Source organism: Arvicanthis niloticus, chromosome 3 (assembly GCF_011762505.2).
Source record: "Arvicanthis niloticus isolate mArvNil1 chromosome 3, mArvNil1.pat.X, whole genome shotgun sequence".
Taxonomy (NCBI): domain Eukaryota; kingdom Metazoa; phylum Chordata; class Mammalia; order Rodentia; family Muridae; genus Arvicanthis; species Arvicanthis niloticus.
Genome location: NC_047660.1, coordinates 42,274,146 through 42,297,454, shown reverse-complemented (window position 1 = coordinate 42,297,454; position 23,309 = coordinate 42,274,146). Strand labels below are relative to the sequence as shown.

The following is a 23,309-nucleotide window of genomic DNA, read 5'->3' as shown; positions in this document are numbered from 1 at the left end:
CATATGGTTGCTTGTTTTCCGACATACTTGGAGTTATTCACAAAGGACTTTGAACTTTGCCATACTATTAGTTTAGAGTTAGAATATCAGACCTATGGGTAGTTCCCTTAAAAGTAGATTGGGTTTTTTTTTCTTTTTTTAAAAAAAGGCACAGGTATTTGGTGAAATATGAATAGTCTCCAGATAGTTTCTGTTTGAATCACTTATAAAAAAAAAAAAAAAAAAAAAAAAAAAAAAAAAAAAAAAAAAAAAACCACCAGGGAATCTCCCCACTGAGGTAGCTGACAAGAGTCTGCAGAAGTTTCTTAAGGGAAATTCTTTCAAGCCCCATAGCCTACAGAGATCTTGTGACAGCTAGCACACAACGTGAAAGTCCAAGATGGCAGCTCCTATCTTTCCCTCGAGTCTGAATTTCCAAACAAGGAAATCAGCCTGCTGCCAGATGAAAATCGCTAAAAGTGAATTTCTAGTCCCTCATTTGCCAAGAGACAGTATTCAATGTCACTGGAAGTTCAGAAAACAAATGCACAGTCCTCCACTGCTGATGTGAGCCTTAGTCCTCCAAAGCAGAACTCACTGTTTTAAGCCCGATTCCCTGCGTTCACTGTGAGTGAAAGTTTGACAAGTTGTTCATACGTCTATCACCATAGCAATCACTCAATCAAAATCATAGATGTGCAGGTAGGGTGAATGGTTTTAATTGTTAGTGATAGATCTAGAGGCTTTGTCCTATGTGTTTTGGCTTTGGAAAATAGTGCAAAGCTAATTATTGGGGGATTTTATACTTAGTGAATATTATTTGAAATCATGATTTTTTTTTTTTTTAGTCAAGAAATGTATTTTGTAGTACTTGTCTTACAAAGTGTAAAAAGCCAGACTTTGATGTGAAAGGCCTAAATTCAAGTTCCACTTCTGCTACAAACTTGTACACTACCTGGAAAGTCACATGACTTTGTGGCTCTCTGTTTCCTCGTTCTTAAAATGAAACAGCTGGGTGATGAACATGGAGACAGAATAATAATGTCTGTCTATTTACCACTGTGGCTCTCGTGCCCAAGAAAGCAAGAGGAGTGCACTTAACTCTCAGTAAATACTTCTTGCAGGAGCTGAAGGTGATTTGCACTTGTGGCGTTGATTGGAAAATGTCTTAAAACATGACATGGTCACAGTTCAAATGTGTACATGCATTTACATACTATAGATGATGAGATGCTCAGGGACACGTGACATTTACAGAACTCCATTGTTCAAAGTAGGGAAACAAGTCTAACATTATTGCTGTTCTGTCCTGGATTTGCTGATTTAGTTTTAAAAAAATTATTTAGTTCATATGCATGAGTGCTTTTAAAGAGTTTTTAAACCTCCAGTTTTATTGAATGTATATGGTTGTTTTGCCTGCATGGAAATCTGTGTACCATGTCTGTGCAGTGTCTACAGAGACAGAAGAGAGCATCTCCTGAGACTAAAGTAAAAAAGACCCTTATGAGAGGCCATGTGGGTGCTGGGATTCCCACCGCATCCTCTGGGAAAGCAACTACCGCTCTTAACTGATGGAGCCAAATCTCCAGCCATGTGTATGAGTATTGCGCCTACATGTACGCACACTGCCTGCATGCCTGGTGCAAAGAGGGCTGCCAGATCCCCAGAACTGGAGCTGTAGCCACCACGTGGGTGCTGGGAACTGAGCTCAGCTCCTCTACAGCATCATCAAGTGCTCTTAATAGCTGGTCCATCTCTCTGGCTTCAATTGTGTTAACCTAATTTACTAGTGAAGCAAAAAAAATTTAAGGAAGCAAGACTAGAGAGATGGCTTTTTTTAAAAATTAAATTTATTTATTTATTCACTTTACAACCCAATATCAGTCCTTCATCTCCTCCCAGTACGCCCTCATGAAAGTCCTCCCCCATTTTTCTTAGAAGGGGAAGCCCCCCTGTGGGTGCCACCCACCATGTCCCATTTCACCCCCATCTCACCCCCTACCCAGCATATCATGTTGCTGTAGGACTAGGCACAGCCTGTCCCGCTGAGGTCAGACAAGGCTGTCCATTTAGGGGTGCGGGAACCACAGGCAGGAATATAGGCAAACAGGCTCAGGGCCAGCCCCTGATCCTGTCATTTGAGGGACCTGCATGAAGACCAAGCTTCACATCTGCTACATATGTGCAGAGGGCCGAGGTCCAGCCCATGCTTGCTCTTTGCTTGGTAATTAAGTCTCTGGAAGCCTCCAAGGGTCCGGGTTAGTTAACTCTGTTGGTCTTCCTGTGGAGTCCCTGTCCTCTTCAGGTCCCTCAAACTTTCTCCCAACTCTTTTGTATGACTCCCCAAGCTCCATCTACTGTTTGGGAGTGAATCTCTGCATCTTCTTCCATTGGCTGTTAGGTGGAGCCTCTCAGAGGACAGTTAGGCTAGGTTCCTGTCTGTCAGCATAATGGAGTGTCATTAATAGTGTTGGAGATTGGTTCTTGCCCATTGGATGGGTCTCAATTTTGGGCAGTCATTGGTTGGCCATTCCCTCAGACTCTGATCTATCTTTGTCTCTACACATCTTGTACGTAGGGTCAAAGGCTTTGTGGGTGGGTTTCTGTCCTTATCCTTCCATCGGGCACCCTGCCTGGCTACAGGAAGTGGCTGCTTCAGGATCTATATCTCCCACTGCTAGGAATCTCAGCTAGAGTTGTCCCCTTAGACCGTCTGGGGTCTCTCCTCATCCCAGGTTTCTGGAATATCAAAGGTGCTTTCTGCCAAGCTGGATCATCTGAGTTCAATTCCTTCAGAACCCAGATGATGGGAAGAAAGAAGAGATTCCCACAAGTTGTCCTCAGTCCTCCACATAAGCTCTGTAGCATGGTGCACATGTACCCACACATAAAGAAACAAAATAAATGAATACATGTAAAAAATGTTAAGAAAGCTTTCTTATTTCCTTTTCTTCCCTCCCTCCTTCCCTCCCTCCTTGCCTCCCTCCCTCCCTCCCTCCCTCCTTCCCTTCCTTACTTTTTTAGAATTTTCATTAAGACATTACACATCAGGAGAAGGTTCAGAGCTTAAGCATCTTACAATCTCATACATACACACCAATGAAAGAATTGTCTAAGGTAACTTTAAAAATCAAATCCCTTGGTTTTCTTGGGAGAGAAAGGCAAGCGAGACTGAGGAAGGTTCTTTTTGGTTTGATCTTGTCTTTTAAAGCTCGGTGGGCCAGCTAAAATTGCTCACTTTACTCCTGAATTTTCCATCATTTTAGAGCATTTTTCTTTGCATAATTTTTTTGAATTCTTCTTTTTCACGTTGCTTTCCTCTTCCCAACCCCAAAAGCCCTTTGCTCCTATTAAACTCATTTACCCAAAGGAATAAGTGAATGAGTGTTTCCCAAGGAGAGCAGTATCTCAAAAGAGAGCCATTTCCTAAATGAATATCTAATAGGTAAAATTTCAAGCAATAGAACAGTTTCACTAGATTTTGGGTTGGTCTCCGGTCCCTTAAAATATATTCCTTCACAATTATGTGGTATGGTGGTTTTTTAAAACAGTAAAAGCCATAGAGTTCTTGCATGAAAAAATATTAGGCATCATCTCAGTATGTAGGAGAGGCGTTAAAGTACTTGGGATGTGGATCCCAAGTTTTCTGAAAATCCTCAAGCCCTGCTTCTTTCCATCAGCCCTTTCTGCAGAGGTATCCACCCCAACATCTTGGTAAAAAGCCAGGCTGACACACACAAACACATATGTGGACAATGAGAGAATAAGACACATACAAGTGGATAACCCATCCTGGAATATCCTAAAGAAGCATGTATGCTCCTCCTGCCATAATGACTCACATATATGAGTTTAAACAGGGAACATGGTAGAACAGTGAGCAGGAACATGGTAGAACAGTGAGCAGGCTAAGAATTTCTATCTTGCCTGTGGGCCTCTGATTGTGTCTCATGTTTAGAACTTGAGTATAGAGTATGTTTGGGTTGTATAGTTAACAGGATCAGACAGATATATCTTTGAAATCAGTACCACCATTACTAGCTGTTTGGGGTTTGGGGCTGGGTTTCCCCTAACTTGCCTTTTCCCTTCCTCAAATGTTAAATCCAGTGCAACTGCCAAAATACGGATTTTCTCTTTGAGGCAAGAATTCCTGAGCCATTCCCCAAGCAGGCATGACTAGAACCAGTACAGCCTCCAGGCAGATCATGCTGGCCCCCTTCTAAGGTCCTCATGGCTGCTGCGACATTACAAGAGCTTTCAGATAGGGCCTATTGTGAGGACGTTGCAGCTTCTGGGCCATGGGCATCTGGGGCTGGGTGACTCTTTCCAGTGGGGCTGTTTTCTGAACAGTATTTGATGTTTAGCAGTATTCTTGGTTCTTCCCATTAGATGCCGGGCATCCCTCCTTCCTCCATGTTTGACCAATGGCAACTGTCTCTAGACTTTGCCTAATGTCTGCTGGAGGCAAAATCAACTCTAACAACCATCGATATGAAGTATCTCCTCACACCACCTTACAAGGTGGAGATTGTGACTTCATGTCACCCTGTGCAGATGAGGAAAATGGGACCATGAAGAATGCAGACTTAGCTCTGTCACGGAGCCAGTATGTGTCTTTATTGATCTCAAAGTGGTGTAGGGACCTCTCTTCCCTCTGCTGCTCCTGGTGATCAGTTCTCCCTGGTTTTTGTTTGTTTGTTTTGTTTTTGTTTGTTTGTTTTTTCTTTAACCTATGCTATCTCTAGTTTGGTTTGGGTTTTAATATCTGCTTTGTATTTCCCACACAATGGCCTTACTACTAATATGCATCTCATGCCTAGATTTACTAACCAGGTCCTCAGTTTTTCTCCCTGATGTTAATCTGTTCATATTTCCATCTCACCTTCACCTTGACTTTCTCAGGCACGTTGTTAGATACCTGCTCTATGGAGATACCTCCCCCACCCAGCCCCGCCCCCATTGCCATCTACACTGCCTTCCGTGCTGGTTCACAGAATGGTCTTGGATCAGCCACACTGGGAACTGCTGGAAAGAAAATTCCTTAGGCCCACTCCAGAGCTGAACTCCAGGGTGGGCACCTACATACTCGTTCTAACACACCCATCACGTGGTTCTAATACCCTCTGATCTTTGAGACTCTCTGGCTCACTTAACCAAGCTCTGACACCTCCTTGGGCGAGCATCAGACTCCTCACTCCTATGACCACTGACTGCCTTCACCCTTCCTGTTTTACCACTTGCACTTACCGACCTTTCAATTTTATTTATTTATTTATTTATTTATTTATTTTGGTTTTTCGAGACAAGGTTTCTCTGTGTGGCTCTGGCTGTCCTGGAACTCACTTTGTAGACCAGGCTGGCCTGACCAGGCTGGCTTCGAACTCAGAAATCTGCCTGCCTCTGCCTCCCAAGTGCTGGGATTAAAGGCGTGCGCCACCACCGCCCGACTCAATTTTATTCTTTCATTATCTATCAAACACCCATTTGTCTTTCTGCCCTAAGTATCAATAATAAAGCAAGACAGTCAAGCTTCTGGGTAGCCAGTTGCCAAGCAGAAGGGCTCTACCACAGGACATAATTTTACAGAAGAAGCCCTGTCATAATGCCCTGACCCCCACCACCACCCCAGCCACACAATCACATCAGGATTTTCTGGAACCTTAAAAACAAAATTAAGCAAACAAAGGATGGCAGAACAGATTCCAAGACCTACAGAAATAGTCTTGTAAATCTGGTTTGTGTTTGTTTGTTTTTAACATTTCAACATAGGTGGATCACTGGAAGCCATGCTTAGAGCAGACATTTAATCCATCAGTGTTTGAATGTTTAGTCAGTCACTTCGGGAGGCTATCAGGCCCGCCCCCAGCTCTGCCTAACCCTCAGCTGCCTCTCCAGCTCTGCTGGGCTTTTGCTTTCTTCTGATTTCACTTTCCACTTCTTCTAACAGCCAAACCGCAGTCACAACCAACAAACAGAACTATCCTTTTTCTGATCCATCGATTTTAGTTACTGCTCTAATCTATGGGGACTCAAGGTACTATGTCCCTGGTCTCCAGCTTCTGACAGTGACCTCAAATCAGGGACACCCGTTAAGCGGCTCCTAAAGTATTTCCGGGATTCTGGTTATTTTGCACCAGCTCAGAAGCTGCCCAAGGCTCATCTTAATGATTTTTAGTGCTCTCTGCAGTGGCTACAAAGCCCTGACCCCACCCACTCACTTGCAGCTGGGTGAATCTGGCTCAGTTCTTCAGCCTTGCTAAAAGGCAGGCTCAGCCCAGGATGCCAACCTGTGAGAAAGTCAGAGGGTGCCTGGGTAGAGAAGGAATGAGGAAGTTCTCTGCTGGGCCCTGAACCCAGCAGGTGGTTAAAGAGAAATCGAAACTCAGCTGTTAAAACCGCTTTCCATATTCTTCAGAACCCTTTCCTCGAGCCTCCTAGAAGCCCTTACCAGCATCCGTCCCTCAAAGGCTGTGGCCAGGACCCCACGGGCTGTGGACCATGTACACCCGCAGTAGGGTGGTGGGCCCAGGCTTGGGCACCTCCTCCATCTCTCGGGACCACGCTGGAGCTGGGCAGCGCAGGGAGCTTGGCTTGCAGCAAAACCGGAGACAGAGTTTGGAGGTGACTGCTCCCGAGGGCCCTAAGATGGGAAGGCAGGAGCATGCTGACCAGAGGAGGTAAGTATTTGCAAGCTGCCTTGGAAGCAGGAAGTCCTGGTCCCAAACATAATTAATTAGGCACCAAGTACCTTCCTGGGCTTTGGAGTTCGAAATCACTGTGGCTTAATAACAGGGATTTTGAAAAAGTTATATATCATTTACCTCTTTAAAATCGCCTAGGAATTGATTTATTATGCCTTGCACCTGCCAGTTTGCAGACCTTTGTAGAATAGTCTCACCCCAGTCCACTGATTCTCATGACTGGCTCTATGATTAAAAAAAAAAAAACCGGATGTATGCAACCTGGGCCTTTTATTACTTATGAAAGTAAAGTTTTTACTTTTTGGAGAAAGAGGGGAACTCTAAATAGGACCACCATGCCAGAGTAAAGGCAAGAAGAAATGTGATGCAGAGGGTCCAGATAGCCTTAAAGCAATATGGAAGTTCTCTAATGGCCTAACTTAAAGTTTCCCTCAGTACAGCTGGGAGTCAGGACTTCAGCCACTCAAGATTGGGATGCATTGCTAAGCAGGGACACATAGGAGGCATTTATTCTTGATCCGTGGTTTAAGGACTGATGATGGCATCCTGAAGGCATGTTTTGTAGAGTGTCAGCGACCCTCTCCTTGCACCGGGTGGAATGGATTCTTTTTCACTCGGCACCGTGATTTGAAGTGCTGCCTCTGAGAATTAGAACTGTACAAATGGTTTTATTTTTAGTTTCCCACTTTGCAGTGACTTCTTCGTTGCAAGAAAGACAAATGCTGGTTGCTAAGGAACAGTTACATAACCTTATGACCAATACACACTAGCACTAGTGTTTCTTTTATCCCCATGCTGTTTCTGAAGGTACCAAGGTTATAATACTGTTGAGTGTAGTTGCCCTTAGATGGGGCAGATGGTCTGGGCATCAGGGACTGTAGAATTTCTCTCAGAATAATTGGCATCTTGCCACAATAGAAGTTCATTAACTCCAAGGCACATGTCTATAAGCTGGTCTCACACTTATAAGTAGTTAATGATAAAAATCCTTTTATTAGGAAGCATCTATTCAGATGTAAGCACTTCTTTGTATGCTCCTATCATCTTGTGAGCACTAAGCAGTTGTCTCTGTTTTTTTATTTGATGCTAATCTCTCCACCATCTTGCTAGACCAAATCCCTCAGAAAGGAACAGTTTGCTGTTAGACCATTAGAGAACTTCCTGAAATAATCCAGTTGCTGCATGTGAGTTGGTGGTAGTCAGCAGTGCTAGGGAATGAGTGTTTGGACCACTCTGGATTCAGCTTGTATCTTTATTTACTATGTCAACTTTCTGAGTTGCTGCCTTAATTAAACTGGGAGGTAAAGGGGCTTGTATTCGAGATAAGTGGCATCTCAGTAAAAACAACAACAAAAAATTAGGTTTAACTAATCTGCGGGAAAGAACTCGGTGTGTGTGTGTGTGTGTGTGTGTGTGTGTGTGTGTGATAGAAAGTAAGAAAAGAGGATGCTAATTGTTTTAATAGTTCATTTCTGTGGGAAAGGTAACTTTAACCTCATTTGTGGGCAACCTTCTTCTGTTAGATCATTTGGGCAACAGATCCAGTGTGGGGATGACAGTTATGGACTTTGTTGCCTAATCGATGAAGTCAAGTTCTGATTCTGTGGTTACTTGCTCTCTGACTATAACATGCTTAGCTACTGCATGCCTCCATTTTCTCATTACTTAAAGGTGACACAATCACATCCTTTAAGCCAGTATTCTGTAAATGTTGGCGTTGACAGCCGTGCCTTCATTTAACAACCATTATTGATGATGATGCTATCATCCTTAGATTGAGAAAACATATTGACTTAAAATACTTTTTACCAAATAAAATATGCAAGCGTTCTGGTAGTTTTATGCCAGTTTGACATTAGCTAGAGTCCTTTCAGAAGAAACCTCAAGTGAGAAAATGCTCCCACCTGATTGGTTCATGGCAAGCCTGTGGTGCATTTTCTTGATTGACAATTAACATGGGAGGGTAGAGCCGCCTGAGAGGTGTACCACTCCTGGTCCTCAGTGCTATGGGAAAGCAGGTCTAGTAAGCCAGGAGAGGAAGCCAGTATGCACCACTCCTTCACGGCTCCTGCATCAGCTTCTGCTTCCGGGTTCTAGCCTTGAGTCCCTGCCCTGACTTCCTTTGGTGATAGAGTAGGAGCTGAGAGTTGTAAGATGAAATATGCCCTTTCCTCTCTGAGCTGATTTTGGTCATGATGTTTTATCACAGCAGCAGAAAACTAAGACAGAAACTGATACCAGGCCGTGGGGTATTGCTGTGGGAGACCTGACCCTGTGTTTTGGGGAGGATTGTGGAAGGACTTTGGAATTCAGAGCTTAACGAGCTGTTGTGGGCACTTAGAAGGCAAGGCTGAGAGCAGTGCTGATGCGGGACACTGAGGTATCAGAGGGAAATTTAAGAGTCCTTTAAAGACTCTAGCAAGGCCATTTGAAATTTTGAATTATAAACTACCAAAAGGAAACCTTTGCTTTGCTGGAACAAGCAATACTGGGACTGAAGGATTATCCATGATTAAAGAGACCAGCATCACAGAAGTGAAATCCTCTGGGAATCATCTTGGCAGAGTCGGCATAGAAGCTGTGGTCCAGAGGTGGCCAGGGCTGTTTACTTTGTGCTCACAGCTAGACCTGGCAATGTGGTACTTTGGAGGCATGAAGGGGCCATGGAGAGAAGCTGAGGCACAATACTAGGTGGCAGGGGAAGAGTCCCTGAAGAGAGTCCAGGAGAGGTTGTTGGTGAAGGTGTAGCCCAGTTCCAATGGATCCCCAAGCACTTTGGAGAAGCCAGTACCATAGGAAGACTGCCAAGGACAGCAGCAGCTGCAGTTAAGTCAACCATAGCCTAGGAGATAATCTCTGTGTGCTGCAGAGGATGCGCCCAAGAATGGAGCTAGCTGGCCAGACCCTTTGGAGTCTGGAGGGTTGTGAGTGGGATCTCAGAAGCCAAACGCTGAACTTTTAATACTATTGGACTTCAGGTTTGTTTTGATTTGATTGTGACTAAGCCCTGATTCTTCCTTCTTAGATCTAAGAAATTGTATATATATTTTTTATTTTCTTTCTTTCTTTTTTCTTTATTTCACAGGAATCCACGTCTAACAGACTTTGGATTTTTATAGAGCATTTGAAAATTTAAAGAGACATTTGAATTTTAGAAAGACTGGAATTTTAGAGAAACTGGTGTTTCAGAGAGACTTTAGATATTTTAGAGAGACTGGGCATTTTTAGAATCTAAAGTGCTTGAGTTTGTAATGCTTGTGGGACTTTTAAAGTTTGGAATATGCTTTGTATTGTAATATTGATATTAGTGACATCTTAGGAACAAGAAGAAAGGTTTTGGCTTAACATTGATGTGTTTGCATATTAAGTTGACAGGAAGTCAATTGTGCTGGGAATTTTGTGTCTACTTGACAAAAATAAGTCATTTGGGAAGAGGGGATCTCAAATGAGAAAATGCCCCTAACAAGTCGGCCTGTGGGCAAGGCACAATTTCTTGATTGATGATTGATGTGTAAAGGACCAGGCTATGGTGGGTCCCATCACCCCTGGGCTAGTGGGTTTGGGTGCTATAAGAAAAGAGACTGAGCAAGCCATGGACAAACTTCCTCCATGGCCTCTTACTTCAGTTCCTGACTCCCAAGTTCCTTCCTGGAGTTCCACCATGTCCTTTGATGATAGACTGTGACATGGAGATATTATCAAAATAACTGCTGCTCACTCCCCACCTCCAATTCCTTTTGGTCATGGTCTTTATTAGAGCAATAGAAAAGTAACTAAGACAACAAGTTTAAAAAAAATCAATGAAATTCTTTAAAAACTGGATTCTTACTCTGTGACAGACCGCCAGGTAGGGTAACTTTTTTTTTTTTTTTTAACTGTATTTGGATTTCAGTTATTGCAAGTGCTTATTATTTCATATTGGCTTTTATAGTTATTTTTACCTGGTGCTAAACTATTCACACAGATTTAAAAAGAAACAAAAAGCATATATAAACTTGTAATCCAAAGCAATCTTTTGTTCTCTCTTTTATTATTTTGCTTGCTTCTAAGCAAATTTTACCTACAGCCATATGGATATCAGGGGTACAGGTTTCTAGCCTGATTATACCCAATCGTGGGCCATAGGCTCTTGTCCGTGTTAGTGATAAAAGCCTGATGCAGTTTAGGAAAAAAGTAAAAAGACATTCTGAAAATGGATCTATCATGTAGAACTTTACTATACAGTAGTTAACTTTAATAAAATTTATACACAAATTCGGCTTACCATAACACATTTGTGCTCTGCTGTAGATGGAGTACTACAGAGACTTAAAGATTGAACAGCAATCACAGCAAATACTTATGAAGCTCTTACTGTGTTAACAGTGCTTTACACATACTAACAACATGACAGTAACACAGGATCTCTAGCTCCGGATATTTTTAAAATATTGGAACAATTTTCTACCTAGCAAACTTCATAAGGATTTTAAAAAAATCTATTTAATGGGGTTGCAGAGATGGTTCAGTGGTTAAGAGCACTGACTGCTCTTCCAGAGGTCCTGAGTTCAGTTCCCAGCAACCACATGATGGCTCACAACCATCTGTAATGAAATCCAGTGCCCTCTTCTGGTGTGTCTGAAGACAGCAACAGTGTACTCATATACACAAAATAAGTAAATCTTTTTTAAAAATCTATTTAATGGGACAGATACTTTTGCAATAATTACACAAATAAATCTTTATGTGTGCTATAAAGGAACGCCAGTATCTGAGCTGGTTTTCGAGGCAGGAAAGCATTTCCTAAGATAGGATATTTAAACTGAGACCTCTAGGAGAATGAGCTGTATGTGTATATATGCTTGTTTTGTAGGTAGTGATGATGATTGTCAACTTGATAGGGCTTGAAATTATTTAGGAGGCAAACCTGCAGTTAGACCTGGGAAGGATTATTCAATTAGATTAGCCTCTGGGCACACCTGCGAAGAATTATTTTGATTAGGTTAATTGAGGAGGGAAGACTCACCCTAAAGGAGGGTAGCATTGTGCTCTGGCCTTGGGTAGAGAGATGCATAAAAAGGAGGAGGCTAGCTAAGTCCAACCAGTATTCACTACTTTAGTCTTCCTGACTGAATGCAGTGATATCAGCTGTCCCCACTGCTTCCATTTCCCTGCTGTGAAAGACTTTAGCCTTGAACTGGGAGTCAAAATAAACCTGTGGTGGTTTGAACGAAAATGGCCCCTATAGACTCATATTTTTGAATGCTTATTTCCAATCTGTGGAACTTTTGGGGAAGGATGAGGAGGTGTGACCTTATTGGAGGAGGGGTGTCACTATGGGTGGGCTTTGTGGTGTAAAAGTTCCATAGCATTCCAGGTTGCCTCTGTCTTTGCCTCATGGTTGTTGCCTCTCAGGTAGTCACTCTCAGCTACTGCTTCAGTGCTGTTCTTATCTGCCTGCTGCTATGCTTCCTGCCGTGATGGTCTGGGACTCTACTAACCTTGGTCTGTGAATCTCAAATTAAATGTTTGCTTTTATACATTGCCTTGATCATGATGTTTTGGCATGACAATAGAAAAGTAATTAAGACTAATGGTTTCTTTCTTGAGTTATTTTTGTCATGTTATCCTGTCACAGTGACAGGGAAAAAAACAAAATATGAGGTTTGCTTCTTCCTTCTTTCCTTCCTTCCTTTCTTTTTTTCTTTCTTCCTTCTTTGCTTGCTTGTTTTGGCTTTTAAAGACAGAATATTTCCAGGTAGCCCACAATACCCTGAACTCATTATGTAGCCCACACTGGCTTTGAACATGTGATCATTTTGCCTCAGCTAGATTACAGACATGCTCCACCAACCCCAGCTTTCAAGTAACACATTGGTAGTTATTAGAGCCTATAAAAACCAATTTACTATTTCCTCTCCACTACAGTGCTCCAGATTTCAATTTCCTGTCTCCCTATGATTAAAAGAGAGTAAGTTTTTGCCAGTAGATGTTAAATGGAATGAAAGCAGTGGGCTTATTCTTCCTGGAAATGGAGAACTGGATAGTGCAGAAGTTTCTCTTAATGTTATGAAAGGATACTACACTGGGAGAGCTCAAAGATTGTCTTAATGAGCAATCTTCCCAATGGATCAATATAGATGGCTATTCATTAGGGGATTGTTTAACTCAAACTCCTAGACACGGCCCATAAGCAGTTAGAAAGTTTGTAACGTAATAGATAGTGTTTAACTCTTAATGATAATGATGCAGTTCAATGAGCTGGGTAGGTACCTCAACTACTACCAGATTCTAATAGCAAACTAATTAGCTGAGCTCCTCTTGCACAGCTTATCCTTGGAATGATGAATGTGTTAGAACATTGTAATACTGGAGTAGCACAGTGCCGATTAGCTATATCCTCAAATAAGCTGAGTAACCCTCAAAATAATTGCAAAAAGAAAAAAGACAAGCACCAAAATAACAATCAGTTGGGTTGTTCCTGTACACTAGGAAAGTTCTCTACCACTACAAGTCAGTGGTAGAGTACTCTTCTAGTATACACGAAGCCCTAAGGCCAAGCCAATATCACCAGAAAAAAACCAAAACAAATAGTTAAAAAGAAAAAGAAGTATTTCAAATATCCCATATGCCGAACTATGCATTTAGATCTTGTACTTAGAGTGACATGAACATTATTGAATTTTATCTTCAAAATAAACACTTTACCACCTGATGGATGAGAAAAGTAAGTCTTGGAAGATTAAATGAGTTTCCCAAGTTTCCATTGCTTTTCTTAATCAGTAGCTAGAACTCAAACCTAGGTCTTTCCACCAAAGTAGAATCTGCTCAGGAGCTGAGGAAGGAAGTGACATCTACCTGTTTATTTATTGTTTTATGACCATATTAAGAAAAATTCAGTAGGTCAAAGAGAGTAGTAATATAGAAGCAGTAATGTGGTACTTACAGCTTTGCAAAGAGAGACAATTTCTTTCTATACCTATTCCTTGGTTAGTGGCAGAGGCATCTATAAGAAAGTAAGATTAACAAGAGAAAAGAAGTATTTAGTAAGTTACATGTGACACAGGAGCCTTTAGAAATGAGAACACAAAGATACCGGGAAATATTATACATTGATAACTTTTCTCCTTACCATGAAAATTGCTTGACCAAAGCAGCTTAAGGATTAACCTTGGCTCATGGTTTCAAAGGGTATAGTACTTCATGGTGGGACAATTTCATGACAGGTAGAGTTTATGATGGAAGCAAACAACAAACAACAATCAAGAAACAACAAACAAACAAACAGGAATCAGAACAGAAGTGTCCATAACTTTCACAGGTTTGCTACAAGAACCATACTGCTACCAGTCAGGTCCCATCTCTTAAAGATTTTATGCTCTAGCTGGGCGGTGGTGGTGCACACCTTTAATTCCAGCACTTGGGAGGCAGAGGCAGGCAGATTTCTGAGTTCGAGGCCAGCCTGGTCTACAGAGTGAGTTCCAGGATAGCCAGGACTACACAGAGAAGCCCTGTCTCGAAAAACCAGAAAAAAAAAAAAAAAGATTTTATGCTCTATAAAACAGTGCCACAAGTGGGTAAAGAGATGGCACAGCACTCTAGGACACTTGACTTGGAGAGGACCTGGCTTCAGTTCTCAGTATCTACATCATGGTTTAGAACCATCTGTTACCACAGCTTCAGAGGATCTCATATCCTCTTCTGACCTCCAAGGGCATCAGGCATGCATGGGGTGCACATACTTCTATAAAGGCAACAAGCACATAAAATAAAAAGTAAGCATCTAAAATTAAAAATTAAAAATAAAATACTGCCACAAGCTAGGCACCAAGTGACTAAAGCATGTCCCTGTAAGAGACATTTTGTAGATAATCATATACCTTATTTTCATCCATAGGTTTGATGAAAGGTGAAGAGTTTGCAGCTATGTGATGGATTGGAAAGGGTTAGGAACTAATAATCTATGAAACAAAGGAGGCCTGTTCATTTAGCTTCTTCATGTTAGAGAAGTCCATCATGGTCTACTTTTAGGGGCAGGGAAAGACAGATCTTTCTGCTTCTATCTTCTTAAATGCCAAGGTGCCATATTTTGGAAAAATGTGCCCTGAATCCTATCAGTATTTCTAAGTTATTTTCTAAATGACTTAGATGTGTGTGTGTTTGTGTGTGTGTGTGTGTGTGTGTGTGTGTGTGTGTGTGTATCTCCTTTTTGGTGATGCTGTCTACAGATGCTACACAGATTGGTGACCTCCTGTTCAAGTAACTTGTCATTGTTTCTAAGCAACCTCAAGTACATGGTGACTTTTGATCAAAGCCTACATTGAATGATTTGTTTGATGCGATGATCTAGAACATGTATCAGTATGTAGGCTTAGATTTTTCTCAACCTTCTTTATTTAGTGTTCTTAAATGCTTCAACCTCCCTTCTAGCCCACTGACCAGAGGTAGAGGAAAAAGAAGGTTTATAAGAAAAGAGGGTTGTAGACCTGCTTAGAAGTAGTTCTTTAGGGCAATTCCACTCTTCATTGCCAGGATACCAGCAGTTCAGTCCAATAGCAAACACCAAATATCAATCAGTAGCAGTGGCACAATCTAGCAGAAACTGCAAGGCTCCACCAAATCCATACGAGTCAGTGGAAGTGGCCAGAATCTGCTGGAATACCACAGGTTCTTTGGCCTGTTTCTCTCTATGAAGTCAAGACAAGAGAAGATCAGCAAAGACCAGTGAAGACCAGCAAAGTGTCGCATAGTGTTGCAATGCAAGAGCAAACTTTCAGTGTCTGTGGGGTTCTATTTATATTCTTTCTAAACATCACATGCCCTCTCAAGTGTCTGTTTCAGTAAAACATCTCCTGCCCTCTCACAAGACAACTTCCGGAGAAACATCACTTGACACAACTGAGTTTTTAAAGAAACCAGATACTTCTACTTCATCAGTATGTATGAAGTTATATGTATGTATAACAGAAAATTTTTCATCAGTATGTATGAAGTTTTGTATATATATATGTATATATATGTATATATATACATATATATATACACACACACATATATATATATGAAATTTTTCACAAAACATTTCTCACTGTTCTTCTTTTTTGTTTTTTTGTTTTTGTTTTTTGAGACAGGGTTTCTCTGTGTAGTCCTGGCTGTCCTGGATCTCACTCTGTAGACCAGGCTGGCCTTGAACTCAGAAATCTACCTGCCTCTGCCTCCCAAGTGCTGGGATTAAAGGCATGTGCCATCACTGCCTGGCTCACATTTTCTGTTCTTTTTTGTGTGTGGCACACACATGTGAGTTTGCACATGCATGCATATACTTGGGGTTAGCCAGAGCAGAGGACATTGGGTGCGTTTCTCTATCATTTTCCATCTTACCACTCTGAGATAGGGTCTCTCACTGAATTACAAGTTCACATTTTTGCCTAGGCAAGGTAGCCAATGAACTCTGTGGGCCTTCCCACCTCTGTCTCCTCAAAATTGGGATCACAGACATACAGAGAAGCATGCCTAGCTTTTTACATATGTGTTGGGGGGATTTGAACTAAGGTCCTCATGATAGCAGAGTAATTGCTCCTACCCACTAAGTAATCACTCCAGTCCCCATTTTCTATTCTTGTTCACTAAAAGTAAATTCATTGCATGATTGCATAAAGCATTAGTGGGTTACCATCTACAGTGTGAAAAGCACAGCTCAATGCAGAGGAATTTGTTAGAGCAGATGGAAAGAAAGGCATTTTAGTTTTTAGTTTGAGTAGATCAAACTTCCTGTGTATGGAAGAGGGTATAAGTTACAGTCCTGTTATAATGAATTTCCAACTTTTTGTGTGTGTGTGCTAGCCCCTGCTCCTTGATGGTGTATGCATTTGTGATCTGCCAAGTCTTGGGGAACAATCTTTTTTGTTCAAATACAGTATCATCAAAAAAGAATGGACATTTTTCAAAAAGCCTTTGACAGCTGCAACAGTGAAACAATAAATCAACAGGATGACTAGAGCCCCGAAATGCATAATACCTATAATAATGAGTAGAAGTGTTGCAGAAATGAGAAAAAATGAAGCTTAGCTCAATTACACAGTGAGGTGACTCACTTCAAAGTCAGTAGAGTGCCGTGAGGTTATGGATATTGTTAAGGTTAATTGCATCTATTCAGAATGTATTTGAATCTGAGACAAAAGCTTGGGAGAAGAAAATAATCAAAAGGAACAGACTGCTTAGGAGGGTTTGTTCTTTATCAGAAAATCAGTCATGACAGCCCCTTTGTTCTGCAATGTTTGCAGTTTTCCCTCCAAATGTGAAGATTAAAAAACAATCTATTAAAGTAATGTAGAAAAATTCAAGATATTTTCCATCACCTTAAAATCCAAGGGCTAGAGCAGGGTGTGGTGGCTCATATCTTAACATTTAGAACACGAAGGCAAGGGGATCATTAGTTAAAGTCCAGTCTGGACTACATCAGTAGGAAGACATCTTGGAAAGAAAAGAAAAGAACAGAACAGAAAAGAAGACAGACAGACCAATGGTGCTCTTTAGTTCCACTGTTAAGAGATGGTGATGAATCTTTTCTTTCTTCTTACATTTTTTTTTTTTTTTTGCGCTTTTTGAGATAGGGCTCTGTACAATCCAGGCTGTCCTTGAGGTCCTTGAACGCAGGAGCCTCCTGCTTCTGCCTCTCGAGCGCTGGTTGGTATTAATCCTTTCCAAAATAACCACCCCTGCCTCCAGATCATGAGACATTTTCTGAGACAATGTATGCAGACTTCTTAAGGATGCCAATCATGAAAGGGAGAAAGTCAAGGAAATTGTCCTAGATTAACAGTCTGCAGAGAACTGTGAAATTTGTGACTGATTCCAGGATAAGGTGACAATAAGAAAGAATTACGTGAAAATTTTGAAATGTGAATATAATTAGGTAAATTCCTTGGTATGATGATGTTTTTATGTATGAATAGGATAATTCTTTTTCCCCCTTTGAGGTACATGCTAGAGTGTTTAGGGATTATATACCATCATGACCCAGTGGTTTGGAGAGAGAAATAACTCTGTAAGGCATTCAGAACTAATGACTACAAGCAGAGAGTGATGGTCATTGTCTTATTAACATGGCCTTATCTATGTATGTGTGCTGTGAAGATGGAACCCATGCCCAGTATATACTGGACAGACACTCTACCCCTGAGTGGAGTACCCACCCCAGCCCAAGGCTTCTAAAGAATTTTAAAGTAAACAATTGGGGAAGAATACTTCTTGGTAACATCCTAAAGCTTGTTTTGTTTCTCTGCTTCTGTTTTCATTTCCTTATTGGAACCCAGAGGACTTAAAGGAAGATTTTTCACAGAGCTATGTGCTTAAGGTTTTGCAGTTTATTGTAGGTCTATTTTATTTCAATAAATTAAGGAGCAAAGCCTGGGCTCGGAACTATGCTGCGGCTTGCGCGGTAATAACACTTACTAATCTTTAAAGTTATCTTTCTCATACACCATTTTGTTTCATGCAATGGGTCTTAGTCCTCCTGGGCCACATGGAAAAGGATCAAGAAACTATGCCATAGCTATTAGAGTGAAGAACCAGAACCAGAGGTATGAAAAGAATTTAGAAAAACTATGTGTGTGAAAAAAGATACAGAAAGGAATTATTTCATAGCATGAGAAGGAGATGGACTAGTGATGGGTCAGGGTCTAGTACTGAAAACAGCCATCATATATATCATATATATCAACAGTATATGCAAAACAGATCTTTCACACTGGCACTCTAAAACAAAGCTTTGTTTAGGTTCTTCCTACAAGCGATGCCTGAAGGTAGCAAACTAGGGCTGGTACAAAAACTTGGCAAGGATAGTAGAACAGTGTTGCTCTGTTTTAACTTTTAAATTTTTATCTATGTGTATGTGTGCGTGTATATAAGTATGTATATTACATATGAAAGACAGAAGAGGATACCCAATCTCCTGGAGCTGGAGTTACAGGCAGTTGGGAGCCACTGTGTGTGGGTGCTGAGACCTGAACTCAGATCCTCAGCAACAGGAGAGGACAGTCTTGACAGCTAAGCCACTTCTCCAGCTCCTGTTACTTTCTGATATTATTTCCCCTTAAGTTAAATTTGCTATTATTTCATGGGTGTAGTGTGTTCAAAGGTCAGGGATACTTTTGGCTGTTTTCTTCTTCCACTACGGATTACAGGAACCAAACGCCCATCGTCAAGTTTACGTGGCAAACATGTTTAACCTGCTTAGCCATCTTTTTGGACCCTGAAGTTATCTGAAGCATTTCCTACCTCTGAAGTGGATAATTGTCCCCGTTTTTAAAATGAGGGATGGAGGGGAAGATAGAGCAACTAAGTAGTTTGCTCAAAGTTGTGAGTTAGGGAGTAGCGGGATGAGGCTTGACCAGGCAGTTTGGTTCTAGGTCAGCAGTAATGCGGTGGCTTTGTAGTTAGAGGGCAGGTAGACTGTTTAGCCATTTGAGCACCAACTCTCACCTCAACCCTTTCAGGAAGGGAAATGCAACCCAAAACCCAACCATCCCATCTCCAGTTAAAAGTCTCTTTCTCATTACTTCTACTGATATGTCCATGCCCCAAATCAATCCCTCGGTAGCACTTAGCTATAAAGGTTGGGCACTATAGTCTTTAGCCAGGAATGTTGAGGAAGAGAAGATACATCGGGAGGGGCCATCAGCTCTTGTAGGTGGAAGAATGAAGACCAATCATAAGATCTAGATCGACGTATCTGTGGCTCTTTGGAAATGAAAGTAGGGAGCCGATCTATGGAAGAGAATCTAAATGGGGTCAAATTCTTGAGCCCAGATGATTATTCTAGAGGTCTGTTAGGGTCTTCTAGACAGTGCTCTGTGCAAAGCTTAGTTTGGTGCAAACTATAGGACTTTTTATAACTGTGACTGTTTGAAGCAAATGAAATAGCTTGATTCTGTTAGGACATGTTATACAGCCATTTAGTATTAAGCATGGAATGTTTATAATTTAACAGAGAAACCATTTAAAACAGAAAATAAGATCAAAACTGTACTTTAAATATGATTACAAGCTATGTAGAGAACATACCTGGGTGTGCTGATACACACCTATAATCCTTGGGAATTTGAGGCAGGAAGATGGTGGTGGGTTTGAGACTAGCCTGAGCTGCTTGGTAAGCATGAAGCCAGGCTTGGGACATACGAGATCTTTTTGTCTCAAATGAAAGCAAAGAAAAAAAAATGTAGAGAATATAGATTGAATGGAAATTCAGCCAAATAAAACATAATTGTAATCTTTGAGAAGTGGGGTTAACTTTTAAATGCTATTTTCTCCATTGTCTTGTATTAAAAATTAAATCCCTTAAAAATTAAAAATAAGAATTTCACTCAAGTACTCTTTGAATGGACTGAAATATACATCACTAGATGTGGGGATTCTGGTTTTATGTGCTAAAGGGAACCCGTAAAAAGTCTTAGTTTAAGTTGGATGAAAATCAAAAGGAGAAAGGGCATGGCCTGTTTATCCTGGAAAAGCTGTGGGACAGCTACCAGTCTGCTCCACTGACTTATTCCTTAGAAGGCAGCCTTTGCCCAGTGCTTCCTCTCTTTAAACTTTAACCTTACATTCTTACTTTCTTTATTTTCATCATTGTTTTTGAGGGGGGAAAACTTACTATACTTCCTAGCTGGTGTTGAAGTCCTAGGCTGAAGTGTTCATCCAGCATCCTGAGGACCTCAAAATTAACTCATACCCTCTTTTGACCAGCTAACCTGGCTGCTTCTAGGGATGCCTGTCTTACTGAAACCTTGGGAGACAGGCACACTCTTTTTAAGACAATGACCAGATTGTTTGACCACCCACTGTAATAATGATAGATTAGTTGGGCATGGCGCCGTATACCTGAAATTCAAGCTCCATAAAAGCTGAAGCAGTAGAATGGGGAGAACAGGGCCAGGCTGAGCTGATCCTGAGACCCTGATTCACAAAACAAAGAAAAATCTAAGTATTCTTTTTCTCAGCTGCGAGGCAAACATGCCAGGTACTCAGCACTCAGCCCAATGCCCCCATCAGACCCAGTGTCAGAGCTGCGTGAAGTGGCTGCTGGCCGTGCTGTGGGCTGTGTTCAGAGGAGTGAAGTCTTTTGTCTCTGACCAGGAGCCTGGTGGTCTTCTGTCAGTGTCCAGGAAGTAGTCACAGGCTGGTTATTAGCTTGTAGTTCTTACATCAAAATCTCACACCTGACACATGGTCTGAAAACACACATTTCTTCCGAGGAAGCAATTTACATTTTATAAATCTACCTATCAATTGGTCCCAATCTCAAAGATGGCAGTTCTCTATAGCGTTAATTTCTTTCACAAATATTCTTTGTATCTTCAGTGTTAACTGTTCTGGATAGCTTTCTTTTTGTGTGTGTATGGTGTTTATTGAGTATGATTTTAAGTGAAGCTGCGTAACATCTCTCGTCCACACTCTGTAGCTGTGCATTTCAGCTGCCCGTCTTGTCTCAGTTAAATTAGTAATATAAGCATAAAATATGTATCAAGCCATGAATCTCTAGTAGGGTGTGTTTTTCTAATCGGTGTAAACTGGTCGTATCTTATCAAGACATGGGGTGCCTAGGCCATGAATTTATGTGCATGCGTACATGTCATTTTCCATTGTGCACAAAGGCTTTCAAGATACAAAAATCCCTTGGCTCTTACTTCTTTTTACCTAGTGTGTTCTCTTTCTCCTTTTCAACAGAAGTCAGTGGGTAAATACTACTGAAATAACCTCCATGAGTCCATCCACACCAGAGTGTGGAATGCGGATCAGGGCTAGCAGAAAGACACCACGGGGTCAAGGGTGATCTAGCCAGCACTATCTTGTTTGGACTTTTGGCTTGAGAATTTAGACTGTTTGAAAAAGAACCCTGACAACTTAAATGCCTCAAAAAGTTCGAGTTATATTGGTTAAAAATAATAAGCTTCATGGTCTGGAGAGATGTCTCAGTAGTTAAGAACACTGGCTGCCCTTCCAGAGATCCTGGGTTCAATTCCCAGTATCTAAGTGGCAGCTCCTCTAACAACCTCTTCTGGTCTTTTCGGGAATTGCACATACACAGTATACAAGCATACATGCAAGCAAAGCACATGCACAAAATACAAATGTAAACTAGTGAACATAATAAGCTTAGTATCTCCACATAAAAGACCACCTAACAAAACCAGCATGGAGTCCCATATAGCTATCAGGTGCCTTTCTTCCCCCAGTTCTTCTCCCCATTGATAAATCGTATATGAGATTAAAGTTTTCTTGAGCTATAACACTCACCAGGGAAATTGGGGTTCACTTTTGGGGTTCTTAGACTCTTAATAAAAGAAATTAGAAAGGAACTCAAAAGGAAGCTCAGGGGCAATGCTTTTAGAGTGTAAGAGAAAAACATGGTGCGGGTTTGCGGGAACCGGTGGGTGGAACGCACGATGGGCCCCAATAGACAGGAGAAAGTCCGGGATTCCAAGATCTTTATTGACATGACAGATGGTAGATGGTCTGGATATGCACCCCCCATTTAAACCAGGGGGAACCTGACTTAAATGGGGGGGGGGGAGGGACTGGGAAAAGAATACTTAATTAACTAAGCCCTCTGGCCTTTAGGTAACTCATTAATATGGAAATCTCTCTAGGGCTGAGGCCTGTAGTCACGCCCTCTACCTGTGCTGGTGACACCTCTTTGGGAGGGGCTGTGACTGAGTGGCACAGATCAAACGGAGGTCTTAGACTGAGTGTCAGGATCCTGGGATCTGGGGGCATGGCCGAACACCTGCCATTGCCCCATTGAGGCCAGGGTTCAAGGCCTATGCCACACCAAAAACCATGACACCCTACACGGCCCACCCCACATGGGTTAGGTGATAGTCATGGCAGCTGCTAGAGATGGAGGCACATGCTTCCCAAGTTAGGCACAGAACAGAAGTGAAACCTTGTTAAAACAGGACAAAACTCTGAGTGGATGTGAGTTAATGAGTGGAGGAAAGAGCCCTCCAAGCATCCCAACATGGGGTGAGTGCTTTTTATATACTCCTCACCTGCCTGCTGTACATCAGGGCTTTCTTTCACACATTCTCTGTTTCCTGGATGCTGCCACTGGGAAGCAGGGCCTCTAGTCTTGCTCTGAAGAGTAGCTCTTCTTTGCACGTTCACCCTGAGTCGGCCTTTTTAGTTCCTAGTCTCCATTAGAGTATCTAGGCGGGTTTTACTAGGAGAGTAAACTCCACACATCTATTATTCAGTTTGAAGCTGCCTACAATCCACTCATCTATCCCTCCCTGAATTTCTGCTATCTAGTACATTTCGTTTCTCCAATCAACCCAATGCTGGTCCTAATTAGAAATTTAAATTACACTGGGTACAGTCTGTACACTTGGGAGGATACATGTATGTAACACCTTGCCAGCCAATATATTTTTTCACAGCCTGCATACAGCAGTTTTCATAGAGTGCTTACGGATGAGATGCCATGAAAATGGCCCATAAGTGTACATGGGAGAAGAAGCCCCTGTGTACCTGTCCTAGAGCCCCACAATGGAATGGCTTGCACATCTTTTTCCTCAAAACATTTTTTAAAATATGTATATATATGTGTGTCTGTGTGTGAGAGAATGTGTATGTGAGTGTGTGTGTGCATGC

At 41.6% G+C, this 23,309-nt stretch overlaps 1 protein-coding gene across 4 annotated transcripts in view; it reads left to right on the top strand.

Moving 5' to 3' along the window:
- Positions 1 to 6,204: 6,204 nt before the first annotated feature.
- Epsti1 (epithelial stromal interaction 1) overlaps positions 6,205 to 23,309 on the top strand; it is a 98,265-nt gene continuing 81,160 nt past the window's right edge. Inside the window, exon 1 of one of the 4 annotated variants that reach the window (XM_034498220.2) lies at positions 6,205 to 6,656. In XM_034498220.2, coding sequence (XP_034354111.1) covers positions 6,478 to 6,656 — 179 coding nt within the window. In that variant the 5' untranslated portion in view covers positions 6,205 to 6,477. The remainder of the gene's footprint in view (positions 6,657 to 23,309) is intronic. The other 3 variants (XM_076930691.1, XR_013109251.1, XM_034498217.2) reach the window with 3 other exon arrangements.